This window comes from Salmo salar, unplaced genomic scaffold (assembly GCF_905237065.1).
Source record: "Salmo salar unplaced genomic scaffold, Ssal_v3.1, whole genome shotgun sequence".
NCBI lineage: Eukaryota > Metazoa > Chordata > Actinopteri > Salmoniformes > Salmonidae > Salmo > Salmo salar.
The window spans coordinates 265,001-283,485 of NW_025548247.1; the positions used below are offsets into that span (position 1 = coordinate 265,001).

An 18,485-nucleotide genomic window follows, 5' to 3' on the forward strand; every position below is an offset into this window, starting at 1 on the left:
CTCTCTCTCTATGTCCTCCTCTCTCTCTCTCATCCTGCTCTCTCTCTCTTATCCTCCTCTCTCTCTCTCTTATCCTCCTCTCTACTCTCTCCACCCTCTCTCTCTCTCTTATCCTCCTCTCTCTCTCTTATCTCCTCCTCTCTCTCTCTTATCCCATCCTCTCTCTCTCTCATCACTTTCTCTATCCCCTCTCTCATCCTCTCTCTCTCATCCCTCTCTCTCTCTCTCTCATCCCTCCTCTCTCTCTCTTATCCCCTCTCTCTCTCTCTTATCCCCTCTCTCTCTCTCCCATCCCCTCCTCTCTCTTATCCTCTCTCTCTTGTCCTCTCTCTTATCCCCTCTCTCTCTTATCCCCTCCTCTCTCTCTCTTGTTATCCCCCTCTCTCTTCTTCTTATCCTCTCTCCTCTCTCTTGCTCCCTCTCTCTCTCTTTCGCCTCTCTCAATCTCTCCCTCTCTCATAATCCTCTCTCTCTCCTTCGCCTCTCTCTCATCTCTCTCTCTCATCTCCATGTCTCTCTCCTCTCTCTCTCTCTTATCCTCCTCTCTATCCTCTCTGTCTCTTCTCTCTCTCTCTCTCTCATCCCCTCTCTCTATTATCGCCTCCTCTCTCGTCTCTGTTATGCCCCCCTCTCTCTCTTATCCCCCACTCTCTCTCTCTTATCCCCTCTCTCTCCTCCTCTTATCCTCTCTCTCTCTTATCCCCTCCTCTCTCTTTCTTATCCCCCTCCCTCTCTCTCTTATCCCCTCTCTCTCTCTACCCCTCTCTCTCTTCTTATCCCCTCTCTCTCTCTTTTTATCCCCTCTCTCTCTCTCATCTCTCTCTCTCTTATCCCCTCTCTCTCTATCTCTTCTCCCTCTCTCTCTCTCTATCCCCTCTCTCTCTCTTATCCCCCTCTCTCTTATCCCCCTCTCTCTCTCTTTTCCCCCTCTCTCTCTACTTATCCTCTCTCTCTCTTATCCCCACTCTCTCTATCTCTCTCTCTCTCTCATCCCCCTCTCTCTCTATCTCCCCTCTCTCTGTTTACCCCTCTCTCTCCCCTCTCTCTCTCTCTATCCCCCTCTCTCTTTCGCCCTCTCTCTCTCTCATCCCCTCTCTCTCTCCCTCCCCACCACTCTCTCCTTCATCCCCTCTCTCTCATCGCTCTCTCTCTCCATTCCTGTCTCTCTCTCTCTCATCCACTCTCTCTCTCTTAACCTCGTCTCTCTCTCAACCTCTCCTCTCTAAGTCTTAATCTCCATTCTTTCTCTCTCATCCTTCTCTCTTCTCCATTCCTCTCTCTCTCAATTCTCTCTGTCTCTTAGTCTCTCTCTCTCTCCTCATCCACCTCTCTCTTTCTACATCCTCCTCTCTCTCTCATCCCTCTACTCTCTCTCTCTCCTCCTCTCCATCTCCTCTCTCTCTCCAATACCTCTCTCTTTCCTCTCATCTCATTCCTCTCTACTCTCTCTCTCCCATCCCTCTCTCCCATCCATCTCTCTCTCCTCTACCCCTCTCTCCTCAAATACCTCTCTCTCCAAATACCTCTCTCTCTCTCCATCCCCTCTCTCTCTCCATCCTCTCTCCTCCGTCCTCTCTATCCCTTCCTCTCTCTTCGTCCCTATCCTCACCCCCCTCTCTCTCATCCCTCCTCTCTCTCCATCCCCTCTATCTCTTATTCTTGCTCTCCTCTCATCTCTCTCCTCTCTCTCTCCATTACCTCTCTTCTCATCCCTCTCTCTCTCCCTCCTCTATCCTCTCCCTCTCTCTCTCATCCTCTCTCTCTCTCATCCCTCTCTCTCTCTCCCCCTCTCTCTCTCCTCTCATCCCCCCTCTCTCTCTCCCCTCTCTCTCTCATCCCCTCTCTCTCTCATCCCTCTCTCTCTCTCATCCCCCTCTCTCTCATCCCTCTCTCTCTCTCTCTCTCTCTCATCCCCTCTCTCTCTCTCTCATCCCCCTCTCTCTCTCTCCCTCTCTCTATCCCCTCTCTCTCTCTCTTCTCTCATCGTTCCTCTCTCTCTCTCATCCCCTCTCTTCTCATCCTCTCTCTCTCTCTCTCTCTCCTCTCTCTCTCTGTCTCTCATCGCTCTCTCCCTCTCTCATCCCCCTCTATAATATATGTCACTTATATCTCTCTCTATATATATATATATAAAAATATCATCCTCTCTCTCTCTCTCTCTTCTCTCTCTCTCATCCCATCTCTATCTATATCTCTCTCTCTCTCTCTCATCCTCTCTCTCTCTTCTCTGTGTCTTCTCGTTATCTCTCCTCTCATCCCCCTCTCTCTCTTATCCCTCTCTCTCTCTCGTCTCTCATCGCCCTCTCTCTCTCTCTCACCTCTCTCTCTCATCCCCCTCTCTCTCTCTCTCTCATCCCCTCTCTCTCTCCTGTCTCCCCCTCTCTCTCTCATCTCTCTCTCTCTGTCCCACCTCTCACCCTCTCTCTCTCTCATCCCCTCTCTGCTCTCTTTATCCCCTCTCTCTCTATCCCCCTCTCTCTCTCTTATCCCTCCTCTGCCTCTCTCTCTCTCTCTCTCTCTCTCTCTCCTCTCTCTCTCTCTCATCGCCCTCTCTCTCTCTCATCCCTCTCTCTCACTTTCCTCTCTCCTCTCTCTTTCTCTATCCCTCTCTGCTCTCTCTCTCATCTCGTCTCTCTCTCATCTCCTCTCTCTATCCCTCCTCTCTCTCTCTCATCTCTCTCATCCCCCTCTCTCTCTCCTCTCTCTCATCGCCCCTCTCTCTCTCTCTCCCCTCTCTCTCATCTCTCTCCCTCTCTCTCTTGTTATCTATCCCCTCTCTCTCTCTCTCATCTCTCTCCCTCTCTCTCTCTCCTCTCTCTACTCTCTCTCTTTTTGTCTCTCATCGCCCTCTCTCTCTCTCCATCCCTCTTCTCATCTCTCTCTCTCATCCCCCCCTCTCTCTCTGTCTCTCATCAGGTTCCCCCCCCCTCTCTTTATCCCCCCCCCCCTCTTTATCCCCTTCCCCTCTTAGCCCCCCTCTCTCTTAGCCCCTCCCCCTTATCCCCCCCCCCTTATCCCCATCCCCCTCTCTTATCCTCTTCTCTCTTCTCTTATCCTCCTTCTCTCTCTTATACTCATCCTCCTCTCTCTTACGTCTCTATCTCTTATCCCCTCTCTCTCTCTTATCCTCTCTCTCTCATCCTCTCTCTCTCTCTCTTATCCTCCTCTCTCTCTCTTATCCTCTCTCTCTCTCTCTCTCTTTTATCCTCTCTCTCTCTTATCCCTCTCTCTCATCGCCTTTCTCTCTCATCGCCCTCTCTCTCATTGTCCTCTCTCTCATTGCTCTCTCTCTTTCTCTCTCTCTCTCTCATCCCCTCCTCTCTCTCTCTCTCTTATCCTCCTCTCTCTCTCATCCTCCTCTCTCTCTTATCCTCCTCTCTCTCTCTCTTATCCTCCTCTCTCTCTCTCTTATCCTTCCTCTCTCTCTTATCCTCCTCTCTTCTCTCTCCTATCCTCCTCTCTCTCTCCTTTTATCCTCCTCTCTCTCTCTCATCACTCTCTCTCTCCCTCTCTCATCCCCCTCTCTCTCTCATCCCTCTCTCTCTCTCTCTCTCTCTTACCCCCTCTCTCTCTCTTATCCCCCTCTCTCTCTCTCTTATCCCCCCTCTCTCTCTCTTATCCCCTCTCTCTCTCTTATCCTCCCTCTCTCTCTCTTATCCCCCTCTCTCTCTTATCCTCTCTCTCTCTCTTATCCTATCCCCCCTCTCTATCTTATCCCTCTCTCTCTCTTATCCCTCTCTCTCTCTCTTATCCCTCCTCTCTCTCATCACCCTCTCTCATCTGCCTCTCTCTCATCGCCTCTCTCTCATCTCTCTCTCTCTCTCTCACCTTCGCTCTCTCTCTCTCTCTCTTATCCTCCTCTCTCTCTCTCTCTTATCCCTCTTCTCTCTCTCTCTCTCTCTCTCATCCTCCTCTCTCTATTATCCTCCTCTCTCTCTCTCTTATCCCCCTCTCTCTCTTATCCCCCTCTCTCTTATCCCTCTCTACTCTCTCTTATCCCCTCCACTCTCTCTTATCCCCTCCCCTCCTCTTATCCCCCTCCCTCTCTCTTATCCCCCTCTCTCTCTCATCCCTCTCTCTCTCTTATCCCCTCTCTCTCTCTTACCCCTCTCTCTCTCTTATCCCCCTCTCTCTCTCTTATCCCCTCTCTCTCTCTCTTATCCCTCTCTCTCTCTCTCTCTCTTATCCCCTCTCTCTCTCTCTTATCCCCTCTCTCTCTTATCCCCCTCTCTCTCTCTTATCCCCTCTCTCTCTCTTATCCCTCTCTCTCTCTTATCCCCCTCTCTCTCTCTCTCTCTCTCTCTCTCTCATCCCCCCTCTCTCTCTCTCTCTTATCCCCTCTCTCTTATCCCCTCTCTCTTATCCCTCTCTCTTATCGCCCTCTCTCTCTCATCGCCCTCTGTCTCTCATCCCCTCTCTCATCCCCCTCTCTCTCTTCCTATCTCTCTCATCCCCTCTCCCTCTCTCTCTCTCATCTCTCTCTCTCTCTCTCTCTCTCATCTCTCTCTCTCTCATACTCTCTCTCTCTCTCTCATCCCCTCTGTCTCTCATCGCCTCTCTCTCTCTCTCATCCACCCTCTCTTTCTCACATCCCCTCTCTCTCTCTCTCTCCTCATCCCCTCTCTCTCTCTCTCTCTCTCTCATCCCTCTTTCTCATCCTCTCCCTCTCTCTCTCATCCCTCTCTCTCTCTCTCATCCTCCCTCTCTCTCTCTCACCCTCTCTCTCTCTCATCCTCCTCTCTCTCTCTCTCTCATCCCCCTCTCTCTCTCTCTCTCTCTCCTCATCCCTCTCTCTCTCTCATCCCCTCTCTCTCTCTCATCCCTCCTCTCTCTCTCATCCCCCTCTCTCTCTCTCTCTCTCTCTCTCATCCCCCCTCTCTCTCTCTCTCATCCCCTCTCTCTCTCATCCCCTCTCTCTCTCTCATCCCCTCTCTCTCTCTCTCTCTCTCTCATCCCCCTCTCTCTCTCTCCCTCTATCCTCCCCCCTCACCCTCATCCCCCTCCCTCTCTCATCCCTCGCTCTCCCCCTCCCTCTCTCTCCCCCATTCTCCTCATCCCCTCCTCTCCATCCCCTCTCTCACCCCCTCTCTCTCTCATCCCCCCTCTCTCCCATCCTCTCTCCTCTCTCTCTCTCTCTCCACCCCCCTCTCTCTCACCCCCTCTCATCCCCCCCTCTCTCTCTCTCTCATCCCCCTCTCTCTCTGTCTCTCATCGTCTCTCTCTCTCTCATCCCTCTCTCTGTCTCATCCCCCTCTCTCTCTCTCTCTCTCTCTCATCCCCCCTCTCTCTCTCTCTCTGTCTCTCATCACCCCTCTCTCTCTCTCATCCCCCTCTCTCACTTATCCCTCCCTCTCTCTCTCTCTCATCCCCTCTCTCTCTCTCTCTCTCTCTCTCTCTCATCCCCTCTCTCTCTCTCTCATCCCCACTCTCTCTCTCTCTCTCTCTCTCTCTCTCATCCCTCTCTCTCTCTCTCTCTGTCTCTCATCGCCCTCTCTCTCTCTCATCCCCTCTCTCTCTCTCATCCCCCTCTCTCTCTCTGTCTCTCATCGCCCTCTCTCTCTCTCTCATCCCCCTCTCTCTCTCTCATCCCCTCCCCTCTCTCTCTCTCTCTCTCTCATCCCCCTCTCTCTCTCTCTCTCTGTCTCTCATCGCCCTCTCTCTCTCTCTCATCCCCCTCTCTCTCGCTATCCTCCTCTCTCTCTCTCTCTCTCTCTCTCTCTCTCTCTCTCATCCCCCTCTCTCGCTTCTTATTGCTCTCTCTTTCTTTTTATCCATGGTGCACCAAAGGTGAGTTTTATTGGGCATCCCTCCTCTTTCTCTGTTTTTCTCTGCCACACGCACACACACACATCAGACACACGCACACACACTCTCCTCTGCATGTGAAGCGGTAGGGTTTAGTGCAGCAGGGACTGGAGGTTAATGACTACACTATGTCGAGGCGCCCGGTTCTACATCTGTCACCAACACAATAGTCACGTATCCAAGGCCACCGCCAGACGCCCAGGCCCAAGGTCCCTCCGCTCCCCTCCGACTAGGGACTGTGACACAAGTCGTGTTCCCTGAAGAGTCAGTTATAACAAAGGAAGCTCATACCGTGTTCAGAGAGAGAGTCACCAAAAGGCCTTGTCACTTGAGACACAGAGATGTCACGCACACACACACACACACACACACACACACACACACACACACACACACACACACACACACACACACACACACACTGATTGGGTAATTGGGGTAATCTTCTGGTTGAGTGTGTGTCCGGACAGTTGATGTCTTGGTTTACAGTTTTTATGTATCAAAAGGAACTCGGCCATCATTCAAAACAAACTGTTGCTATTTTCAATGCTTTTCATATTCTGAAGGGTTTTATTGTGAAATGCATGAAATGGTTAGTTGTGCTGTGGTTTGTCTAAGCTCACACACAGCGGCCTGTCATTATTACCACAACCTCTCTGACGTGTGTGTGTGTCTGTGTGTGTGTGTGTGTGTGTGTGGTCTTCTTCCCACAGATTGCGAGCCCGAGGGACTGTTGGATTGGTCGTTTGATGTAAATTGTCTTTTTGCTGCTTAAGACGAGAGAAAGTCAAGGTAATTGATGTTATTAAAGTTGCTGTGGCTACACACACACACACACACACACACACACACACACACACACACACACACACACACACACACACACACACACACATATATCGAGACAATAGCTAAATCATGCATTACGGCTAGCTGATTAGCTAAATCCTACACACTGCATTACAGCTAGCTGATTAGCTAAACCCCCACACTGCATTACAGCTAGCTGATTAGCTAAACCCCCCACACTGCATTACAGCTAGCTGATTAGCTAAACTCCACACACTGCATTACAGCTAGCTGATTAGCTAAACCCCCACACTGCATTACAGCTAGCTGATTAGCTAAATCCTACACACTGCATTACAGCTAGCTGATTAGCTAAACCCCCACACTGCATTACAGCTAGCTGATTAGCTAAACCCCCACACTGCATTACAGCTAGCTGATTAGCTAAACCCCCACACTGCATTGCAGCTAGCTGATTAGCTAAACCCCCACACTGCATTACAGCTAACTGATTAGCTAAACCCCACACACTGCATTACAGCTAGCTGATTAGCTAAACCCCCAGAATGCATTACAGCTAGCTGATTAGCTAAACTCCACACACTGCATTACAGCTAGCTGATTAGCTAAACGCCCCCACACTGCATTACAGCTAGCGATTAGCTAAACTCCACACACTGCATTAGAGATAGCTAATTAGCTTCAGGAACAAAAGCCAGTCTGCATCTTTTCATCTTTCCATCGCCTCATCGACAATAACACACGCACGCACACACACACAATCACTCACACACAAACACGCACACACACCCTTTAAGTAGAGGTCAATCCTGGTCGTCTCACTCATTCAGCCATGTCTAATCATCTTAAAATGGCGCTCGAATTTTTTGCCTCTCAGGAATGTATTATTATTTTTGCTCTTTCAGTCACCCCTCGTTCCCTTTGACCTTGTGAATTGATGGCTCGTCGGCACGTCGTTGGGGCGCCACTCGTCCTCCATTTTTGCTTTGTCTTTAAAGGGGCAGTCTGGGATTCAAACGATAAAGAAGTGGACACCGCGCCACTTTTGATATACCAATCCCAGATTGCCCCTTTAATGGAGGAACGAAGGATGAAACAGAAGGCCTCACAAAGAGCCCCCCCTTCTGTTGCCACGCCAACCAACCGCTCCTTTTCTCCTTTTCATCTTGACCTCTTCAACCCGAAGGTCCGGCCATCTGGCTCCTACAATTTAATACACACTTGTACATGTGTGGAAAAAAGAACAAATATAAGCACCAACCAAATTATTATTATTATTATTATTATTATAAACATATATAACGTAGTAGTAGTACTGATCTATGATCAGATTATAATGAATAGGATTATATAAATCAGATTCAGCACTCCTACTTCTGAGACACTTTGTGAATACGGTCCATGGTCCATAAAACATATTACCTAGAACATTTCTGCCCTCCTTCCTCTGCTTGTCTCTGGCCTTTACCATGCCCGGTCGGGCTGGGTGGGTTAGTTGCCCTGCGTCCCAAATGGCACCCTATTCTCTTTATTGTGCACTACGTCTGAACACGGCCCATAGCGCTCTGATCAAAAGTAGTGCACGATGTAGGGAATAGGGTGCCATTTGGGACGTACTCTTCATATTTCACTGTGTGCGTTTAATTGCATGAAATGCCAGAGGACCTGCAGAGGACGGAAACAATTGATTCATTGATCTGCAGCTATGCAAACTCCCAACAGAGAAAGAGGGGAGGAGGTAGGCTTGAGGGAGGGGAGAGCGAGGGAGTGGGAGAGAGAGGGGAGGGAGGTAGGCTTGAGGGAGAGCGAGGGAGTGGGAGAGAGAGAGGGGAGGAGGTAGGCAGAGGGAGGGGAGTGGAGAGAGAGAGAGAGGGAGGAGGTAGGCAGAGGGAGAGCGAGGGAGTGGGAGAGAGAGAGAGGGGGAGGAGGTAGGCAGAGGGAGGGAGTGGGAGAGAGAGAGAGAGGGAGGAGGTAGGCAGAGGGAGAGCGAGGGAGTGGGAGAGAGAGAGAGAGAGGGAGGAGGTAGGCAGAGGGAGAGCGAGGGAGTGGGAGAGAGAGAGGGGGAGGAGGTAGGCAGAGGGAGGGAGTGGAGAGAGAGAGAGAGGGAGGAGGTAGGCAGAGGGAGAGCGAGGGAGTGGGAGAGAGAGAGAGAGAGGGAGGAGGTAGGCAGAGGGAGAGCGAGGGAGTGGGAGAGAGAGAGGGGGAGGAGGTAGGCAGAGGGAGAGCGAGGGAGTGGGGGAGAGAGAGAGAGAGAGAGAGAGAGGGAGGAGGTAGGCAGAGGGAGAGCGAGGGAGTGGGAGAGAGAGGGGAGGAGGTAGGCAGAGGGAGGGAGTGGGAGAGAGAGAGAGAGGGAGGAGGTAGGCAGAGGGAGAGCGAGGGAGTGGGAGAGAGAGAGGGGAGGAGGTAGGCAGAGGGAGAGCGAGGGAGTGGGGGAGAGAGAGAGAGAGAGAGAGGAGGAGGTAGGCAGAGGGAGAGCGAGGGAGTGGGAGAGAGAGAGAGGGGAGGAGGTAGGCTTGAGGGAGAAGGAAGGGGAAAGGGGATACCTAGTCACTTGAACAACTGAATGCATTCAACTGAAATGTGTCTTCTGAGGGGAGAGAGAGAAAGAGGCGAGAGAAGGAGGGGAAGGAAGAGAGAATGCCTCATTCATATTAACTGTGAAGGTATGCCGCTTTAAAGAAACTGTTTGAGCCCGTTTTGGTTTTGTCAGTTTTCACATCACTGGATTCTAAGAGGAGAAAGAGGAGAGACAGTCAGAGTGTCACGCCCATTCCTCCCACTACCCCCAGATCATTCATTTGTTTTATAAACACAATGACTGCAAGTCCATAGTACCACACAAAGACTTTCTTAATCACTTATATTTTGTCACCCGGTCTTTTTAAAGCTTCCACCACAATGTTATCTCACAACCTATTGTCATATTATTCTTTTTCTGCTTAGTAAAAAAAAAAAAAAACTGACTTAAAATACTTTTTAAGGTTTTCCTCTGGGTTTGGTCCAGGAAAACTTCATTAAAACTGTGTGTCTGCTTTGTCTGTGTCCCTCTGAGGAACACTTGGTTATACATTCATGTACTGTTTTCTAAAATCCTAAACCCTTTCCCTCTTGTGTTCTGTGTCCCTCTCAGGAACACTTGGTTGGCATCACCCCCCAGGTCTTATCAGAGTCAGAGGACTTGAAACAGGACACGACCAAAATCAACCGCCTGGAGAAGCAAGCCGAAGAGTTCCTCAATGCTGTCTTCTACAGAAAGGGGTGAGTCTAGAACCTATAGAACCATAAGGGAGTCTAGAACGTAGAACCATAAAGGAGTCTAGAACATAGAACCATGAGAGAGTTTAGAAACTAAAACAATAATGGAGTCTAAAACCTATAGAACCATAAGGGATTTTAGAACCTAGAACTATAAGGGAGTCTAGAACGTAGAACCATAAGGGAGTCTAGTAGAACTATATGGCATAGTCAGTTGGGGCATTATAAAGACACCAATGTATGGAACTTGGAAACACCAAAGTTGTGGGTTTGATTCACACATTTGGGCTCCCGAGTGGCGCAGCGGTCTAAGGCACTGCATCTCAGTGCTTGAGGCGTCCCTACAGACACCCTGGTTTGATTCCAGGCTGTATCACAACCGGCCGGGATTGGGAGTCCCATAGGGCGGCACACAATTGGCCCAGCATCGTCCGGGTTTGGCCGGGAATGGCCGTCATTGTAAATAAGAATTTGTTCTTAAGTGACTTGCCTAGCTAAATAAAGGTTAAATAAAAAACGTGTCCTAAAAAAACTGAAGTTTAAAATGAAATGTGTCGGTTAAGTGACCATATATTGTTATGGTTATATACTCTTCTAGAGAAGAGAGAGGTGCAGTGTGTGACTGGTTGCATCCAAAATGGCCCCCTATTCCCTACACTATATAATGTAGTGCACTACTTTTTGGTGAAAAGCAGTGCACTAGTGAACAGGGTGCCCTTTGAGATACATGGTTGTTTTGGAGAGGATTAGGTCACTCAGTCAGATGCTGATCCAATCAATGTGTCTGCCCAATCAATCTGGGTTCACACTCCACACCCAGCCCTCAGCTCTCAGATCTCAGCTCTCAGCTGGCCTAAAGCTGCTGTACACGGAGTGTATAATCAATCTGGGTTCACACTCCACACCCAGCCCTCAGCTCTCAGCTGGCCTAAAGCTGCTGTACACAGAGTGTATAATCAATCTGGGTTCACACTCCACACTCAGCCCTCAGCTCTCAGCCCCTCAGCTCTCAGCTCTCAGCTCTCAGATCTCAGCTAGCCTAAAGCTGCTGTACACGGAGTGTATAATCAATCTGGGTTCACACACCACACCCAGCCGTCAGCTCTCAGCTGGCCTAAAGCTGCTATATACGGAGTGTATAATCAATCTGGGTTCACACACCACACCCAGCCCTCAGCCCTCAGCTCTCAGCTGGCCTAAAGCTGCTATACACTGAGTGTACAAAACATTATTTCCATGACATAGACTGACCAGGTGAATCCATGTGAAAGCTTTGATCCCTTATTGATGTCACTTGTTAAATCCACTTCAGTGTAAATGAAGGGGAGGAGACAGGTTAAAGAAGGATTTTTAAGCCTTGAGACATGGATTGTGTGTGTGTGTCATTCAGAGGGTGAATGGACAAGACAAAATATTTAAGTGCCTTTGAACAGGGTATGGTAGTAGGTGCCAGGCGCACCGGTTTGAGTGTTAAGAACGGCAACGCTGCTGGGTTTTTCACGCTCAACAGTTTCCTGTGTGTATAAAGAATGGTCCACACCACCCAAAGGACATCCAGCCAACGATGGGAAACATTGGAATCAACTCAATATAAGAAAGGTCCTAAATGTTGTGTACACTGAGTGTATATAGCTGAACAAACACTATGCACAGTATATAAACACACACACAAAGCCCAAACATTTTGGACCCTCTGGTTTCTTTTGGGTCCTTAGCTCCTAGATGTGTGACTGAGGGTGTGGTTTCTACCTTCCCAGTGATGTTCCTTTAGCTAAATGTTTTTATCATGTCTATATGTTCCGGCTTTATGTTATGGGTCCACACGGAACCCTATTCCCTACATAGTGCACTACTTTTGACCAGATTGCATGTGGCCCTGGTTAAAAGTAGTGCAGTGTATTGGGATAGTGTTCCAGGACGTAGGTATTGTTTGCAGCACGCTTCCTTCGGACACAGGGCCCATCCTCGGCCCAAAAGGAAATGTTTTTCCAGAAAGCTTGTCTGCTAAATCACTTTGTTGTTTTGCGGCTGAAAGTTGGGGGCTATAGGGTAGACTAGACCTGCGTCCCAAATGGCACCATATTCCCTATGTAGTGCACTACTATAGGGGCCAATGGGGTTCTGGTCGAAAGTAGTGCACTACAAAGGGAATAGGGTGCCATTTGCGACGTAAGCCTAGCTAACAGTCTGTCTGTAGTATTACAGAGAGGTAATAAATAACATGTCCTGTACGTATACATCTATGTCCACATTCTAACAGTCTGTCTGTAGTATACCAGAGAGGTATTAATAACATGTCCTGTACGTATACATCTATGTCCACATTCTAACAGTCTGTCTGTAGTATACCAGAGAGGTAATAATGTGGACATAGATGTATACGTACAGGACATGTTATTTATTACCTCTCTGTAATACCACAGACAGACTGTTAGAATGTGGACATAGATGTATACGTACAGGACATTTAATACTCTCTTAATACCTCTCCAATATCTAAACCGCTGTGAAATATATTTTCAATAACCAAAAATATTGTATTTTCAGCTGTTTGAAGCTGGTGTACAAAACTGAAAGTAAAATATGCAAAAACAAAATTTAAAGAATGGGAAGTATAGAAATAGTGCACATAGAACATATCTACAACTTCTGAGACTGGCTTTCAGTGACAATGACATGTTCATAACTGACATTTCTACGTGAATTTGGTCCGGTCCCCCAAAAAGTGACATATTGCAGCTTTAATGTTGCTAGTTGTAGTGCTGCCGGATCTTTAGCCAGTCGTTGGAATGTTCAACAGATTAAGAAATTTCTAATCGGGTGTCTAATGTTGTGTGTTTGTTTGTCTCTAGCAGACCTCCCAAGCTTCTCGGACCCCACATCCCTCTAGTGGCTCGTGAGATAATGCAGCGAATGATCCGTCAGTTCGCTGCCGAATATACCTCAAAAAAAAAACAGCTATTCTCAGGACACCCCCCATCACCCCCAGCCCAACGGCATCAAGGACCAAAGCCGCCTCCTGCCAAGAGCGGCCTCTCCAGCCCCAACCCCCCCTCACCCTGCCGTGGGCGTCCAGCCCCCCGTCCCCCACCCCGGGACCGGGCCTCAGCCCCGCCTCAGCCTCTGCCTTCGCCCGGACAGTGGGAACGGAGCCGGTAGTAACTGTAGTGGTACCGGTGCTGCTGCCTCTGCACAGAACCCTGTCCTCAGCAAGCTTCTCATGGCCGACCAGGACTCTCCGCTGGACCTCACCGTCAAGAGGCCTGACCCCACAGAGACCAAAACAGAGGGTAAGACACCACTCACACATCCATTTCGCATCAAAACGTATTTACCATAGGGACAGGATAAAGTAGGGTACACAGTACAATGAAATGCTTACTTGCAGGCTCTCTCAACAGTGCAACAACAATAAGAGAAATAAGAAAAAATATTCAATAAAATAAATAAGTAGAAGAAAAACCTGGACTGAAGAACTCCCCCCATAGCTTCAATAGAACGCCCTGTATCTCTCCTATCTCCATTTATCTTTCCTATATCCCCTATATCGCCAATATCTCCCTATATTGACTATATCGCCCCTATATGTTGCTATATCTCCCCTATATATCGCCTATATCTCCCTATAGGTCTCCTATAGCTTCCCTATATCTCTTCTATAGCTCCCATGTATCTCCTATGAGCCACTATATATCATTTATATATCCCCTATATCGCTACTATATCTCTCCTATATCTCCACTTTATCTCACTTATATATCCGCTATATCTCTTCTATATCTCCTCTATTTTGCCTATATCTTCGCTGTATCTTGCTTATATCTCCACTATATTGCCTCTAGCTCTTCTATATCTTGCTTATATCTCTCCCCTATCGCTCCCCTATATCTCTCTTATATATCCCCTTTATCTCTCTTATATATCCCCTATATCTCTTCTATATTGCCAATATCGCTCCTATATATCCCTTATATCTTCCCTGATATCTCCCCTATAGCTCTCTTACAGTTGAAGTCGGAAGTTTACATACACTTAGGTTGGAGTCATTAAAACTCGTTTTTCAACCACTCCACAAATTTCTTGTTAACAAACGATAGTTTTGACAAGTCGGTTAGGACATCTACTTTGTGCATGACACAAGTAATTTTTCCAACAATTGTTTACAGACAGATTATTTCACTTATAATTAACTGTTTCACAATTCCAGTGGGTCAGAAGTTTACATACACTAAGTTGACTGTGCCTTTAAACAGCTTGGAAAATTCCAGAAAATGATGTCATGGCTTTAGAAGCTAATTGGAGGTGTACCTGTGGATGTATTTCAAGGCCTACCTTCAAACTCAGTGCCTCTTTGCTTGACATCATGGGAAAATCAAAAGAAATCAGCCAAGACCTCAGGAAAAAAAAATGGTAGACCTCCAAAGGTCTGGTTCATCCTTGGGAGCAATTTCCAAACACCTGAAGGTACCACATTCATCTGTACAAACAATAGTACGCAAGTATAAACACCCATGGGACCATGCAGCCGTCTAACCGCTCAGGAAGGAGATGCGTTCGTCTCCTAGAGATGAACGTACTTCGGTACGAAAAGTGCAAATCAATCCCAGAACAACAGCAAAGGACCTTGTGAAGATGCTGGAGGAAACAGGTACAAAAGTATCTATATCCACGGTAAAACGAGTCCTATATCGATATAACCTGAAAGGCCGCTCAGCAAGGAAGAAGCCACTGCTCCAATACCGTCATAAAAAAGCCAGTCTACGGTTTGCAACTGCACATGGGGACAAAGATCGTACTTTTTGGAAAAAATGTCCTCTGGTCTGATGAAACAAAAAGAGAACTGTTTGGCCATAATGACCATCGTTGTGTTTGGAGGAAAACGGGACGCTTGCAAGCAAAAGAACACCATCCCAACCGTGAAGCACGGGGTGGCAGCATCATGTTGTGGGGGTGCTTTGCTGCAGGAGGGACTGGTGCACTTCACAAAATAGATGGCATCATGAGGCAGGAAAATGATGTGGATATATTGAAGCAACATCTCAAGACATCAGTCAGGAAGTTAAAGCTTGGCCTCAAATGGGTCTTCCAAATGGACAATGACCCCAAGCATACTTCCAAAGTTGTGGCAAAAAATGGCTTAAGGACAACAAAGTCAAGGTATTGCAGTGGCCATCACAAAGCCCTGACCTCAATCCCATAGAAGATTTGTCCGCAGAACTGAAAAGCGTGTGCGAGCAAGGAGGCCTACAAACCTGACTCAGTTACACCAGCTCTGTCAGGAGGAATGGGCCAAACTTTATGAAACTTATTGTGGGAAGCTTGTGGAAGGCTCGCGAAATGTTTGACCCAATTTAAAGGCAATGCTACCAAATACTAATTGAGTGTATGTAAACTTCTGACCCACTGGGAATGTGATGAAAGAAATAAAAGCTGAAAGAAATCATTCTCTCTACTATTATTCGGACATTTCACATTCTTAAAATAAAGTGGTGATCCTAACTGACCTAAGACAGGGAATTTTTACTAGGGTTAAATGTCAGGAATTGTGAAAAACTGAGTTTAAATGTATTTGGCTAAGGTGTATGTAAACCTCCGATTTCAACTGTATCTCTCCACTATATCTCTTCTATAGCTCCCTGGTATCGCTCTTATCTCTGCACTATATCCCATATATCTCTCCTTTAATCTCTATCTATCCTATATAGTCCCTATATCTTTACTATACAGTGAGGGGGGAAAAAGTATTTGATCTCCTGCTGATTTTGTATGTTTGCCCACTGACAAAGAAATGATCGGTCTATAATTTTAATGGTAGGTTAATTTCAACAGTGAGAGACAGAATAACAACAAAAAAATCCAGAAAATCACAGGTCAAAAATGTTATAAATTGATTTGCATTTTAATGAGGGAAATAAGTATTTGACCCCTCTCAATCAGAAAGATTTCTGGCTCCCCAGGTGTCTTTTATACAGGTAACGAGCTGAGATTAGGAGCACACTCTTAAAGGCAGTGCTCCTAACCGCAGCTTGTTACCTGTAAAAAGACACCTGTCCACAGAAGCAATCAATCAATCAGATTCCAAACTCTCCACCATTGCAAAGACCAAAGAGCTCTCCAAGGATGTCAGGGACAAGATTGTAGACCAACACAAGGCTGGAATGGGCTACAAGACCATCGCCAAGCAGCTTGGTGAGAAGGTGACAACAGTTGGTGCGATTATTCGCAAATGGAAGAAACATAAAAGAACTGTCAATCTCCTCGGCCTGGGGCTCCATGCAAGATCTCACCTCGTGGAGTTGCAATGATCATGAGAACGGTGAGGAATCAGCCCAGAACTACACAGGAGGATCTTGTCAATGATCTCAAGGCAGCTGGGACCATAGTCACCAAGAAAACAATTGGTAACACACTACGCCGTGAAGGACTGAAATCCTGCAGCGCCCGCAAGGTCCCCCCTGCTCAAGAAAGCACATATACCTGCCCTTCGAAGTTTGCCAATGAACATCTGAATGATTCAGAGGACAACTGGGTGAAAGTGTTGTGGTCAGATGAGACCAAAATGGAGCTCTTTGGCATCAACTCAACTCGCCGTGTTTGGAGGAGGAGGAATGCTGCATGACAATGACCCAAAACACACGGCCAAGGCAACAAAGGAGTGGCTCAAGAAGAGAGCACATTAAGGTCCTGGAGTGGCCTAGCCAGTCTCCAGACCTTAATCCCATAGAAAATCTGTGGAGGGAGCTGAAGGTTCGAGTTGCCAAACGTCAGCCTCGAAACCTTAATGACTTGGAGAAGATCTGCAAAGAGGAGTGGGACAAAATCCCTCCTGAGATGTGTGCAAACCTGGTGGCCAACTACAAGAAACGTCTGACCTCTGTGATTGCCAACAAGGGTTTTTGCCACCAAGTACTCAGTCATGTTTTGCAGAGGGGTCAAATACTTATTTCCCTCATTAAAATGCAAATCAATTTATAACATTTTTGACATGCGTTTTTCTGGATGTTTTAGTTATTCTGTCTCTCACTGTTCAAATAAACCAACCATTAAAATTATGGACTGATCATTTCTTTGTCAGTGGGCAAACGTACAAAATCAGCAGGGGATCAAATACTTTTTTCCCTCACTGTATCTCCTATATTGACTATATATATCCTATATCTTCCCTATAGCTCCCCTATAACTCTCATATATAATCCCCTATACCTCCTATCTCTCTATCTTCCATCTCCCCATAGGTCTCCTATATCTTATATCTTGACTATATCTCCCCTATAATTTCTCTTTATTCCTATCGCTTGTAATTTAACTCACCTAGGACTATGGTAAAGCAACACCAAACTGGCCAGGACAGGACTGGACATTCCTACAATTTTCCTCTAACTCCCATACATATTTTCTCTAACTTTTTTATAATCCGAACATCCCCTGTAACTTTCCCAAATAATCCCTAGAAATAATCCCCACAATAATCCCCACAACCTGTAATTGGACCAGTAAAAGTTGTATAGAGCTACACAGACTGGGCCAAATGAAAACTACGAGTATCCTAATTCTAACAAACAGTTGGAGGCTGAATGCCAAGTAGCTTTATGCTGAAAAATAGATTTCTGAATCTTAAAAACATTAACCCCCATGCTTTAAAATCCCTCTTGCCCTATAGACATTTGGCCTGGATTATCCTCTAATGCCTGTGACCATATATTGTATTATAGTGTTTTTATGTATGCCCCCCACACACACACCCATAAACACACACAGAAAGGAATTCATTTTAATATCACCACCTTGTTTTGTCCAACCAAAAAGCCCTAAAGATTAGAGGTCCTTCAGCTCTGTTCAGACGGGACAGGTCATCAGCCAGGTCAGCTGCACTTTGGGGATTACTAACCCGTGGAGGAGGGGTGTGTGTGGTTCAGTCAGTGGAAAGAGGAATATAATATTGTTATTACTCTTTAAACAAAGAGCAGAGCAGAGGGAACGTTAATGATTATTTTCACTATTTAGTCATGTGATTTTCAATGTTGTATTCTTCTCCTGGACTCCTTTCCTTTCTCCTTTCCAGTGATTTATAGAGTAACACAAACATCTATTATTGAACGACACATTTAAAATGTTAATTACATTCATTTAAAAAGTCCCAATCAATTGAAGTCAAGTTATACAGTACATACTTAGGTGAACTGTGCCCTAAAACAGCGTGTGGGTATCTGCGTATGTTAATCCTCAGATGGAGTCCTGGACCTCTCCACCAAGAAGGCCCACGGCACCGTCCTCAAAAACTCTCACAGTTACACCCTGTCGCCCACAGTCAAGGGGTAAGATGACACACACACACACACACACACACACACACACACACACACACACACACACACACACACACACACACACACACACACACACACACACACACCTCTGTTATAAAGCATCATTGTAGTGATCAATGTGTTATTTCCCATTGGTTTCCAAGGTAAACACCTCTTGTTACGTTACGATGTCAAGGGCTTTCAGCGTCGGAAGAGAACTAACCCTAATCCATTATCAGTATGATTACAGTACCTAGGTATTTATATGTAACTAACCCTAATCCATTATCAGTATGATTACAGTACCTA

At 47.0% G+C, this 18,485-nt stretch overlaps 1 protein-coding gene and 1 long non-coding RNA gene across 2 annotated transcripts in view; both read left to right on the top strand.

Moving 5' to 3' along the window:
- Window positions 1-9,872, top strand: part of LOC106595596 (uncharacterized) — a 23,984-nt gene extending 14,112 nt beyond the window's left edge. The window contains exons 2-3 of the long non-coding RNA XR_006763416.1: window positions 6,519-6,597; window positions 9,746-9,872. This is a non-coding gene — a long non-coding RNA (uncharacterized lncRNA). The remainder of the gene's footprint in view (window positions 1-6,518; window positions 6,598-9,745) is intronic.
- Window positions 9,873-10,597: 725 nt separating this feature from the next.
- LOC123732800 (uncharacterized) lies at window positions 10,598-18,185 on the top strand (the record flags this gene model as incomplete). The annotated part of the gene is made up of 3 exons (XM_045712079.1): window positions 10,598-10,920; window positions 12,796-13,160; window positions 18,098-18,185. Coding segments are annotated over exons 1-3 (776 nt in total), but the record flags the coding sequence as incomplete, so codon positions are not given.
- Between the last annotated feature and the right edge of the window lie 300 nt (window positions 18,186-18,485).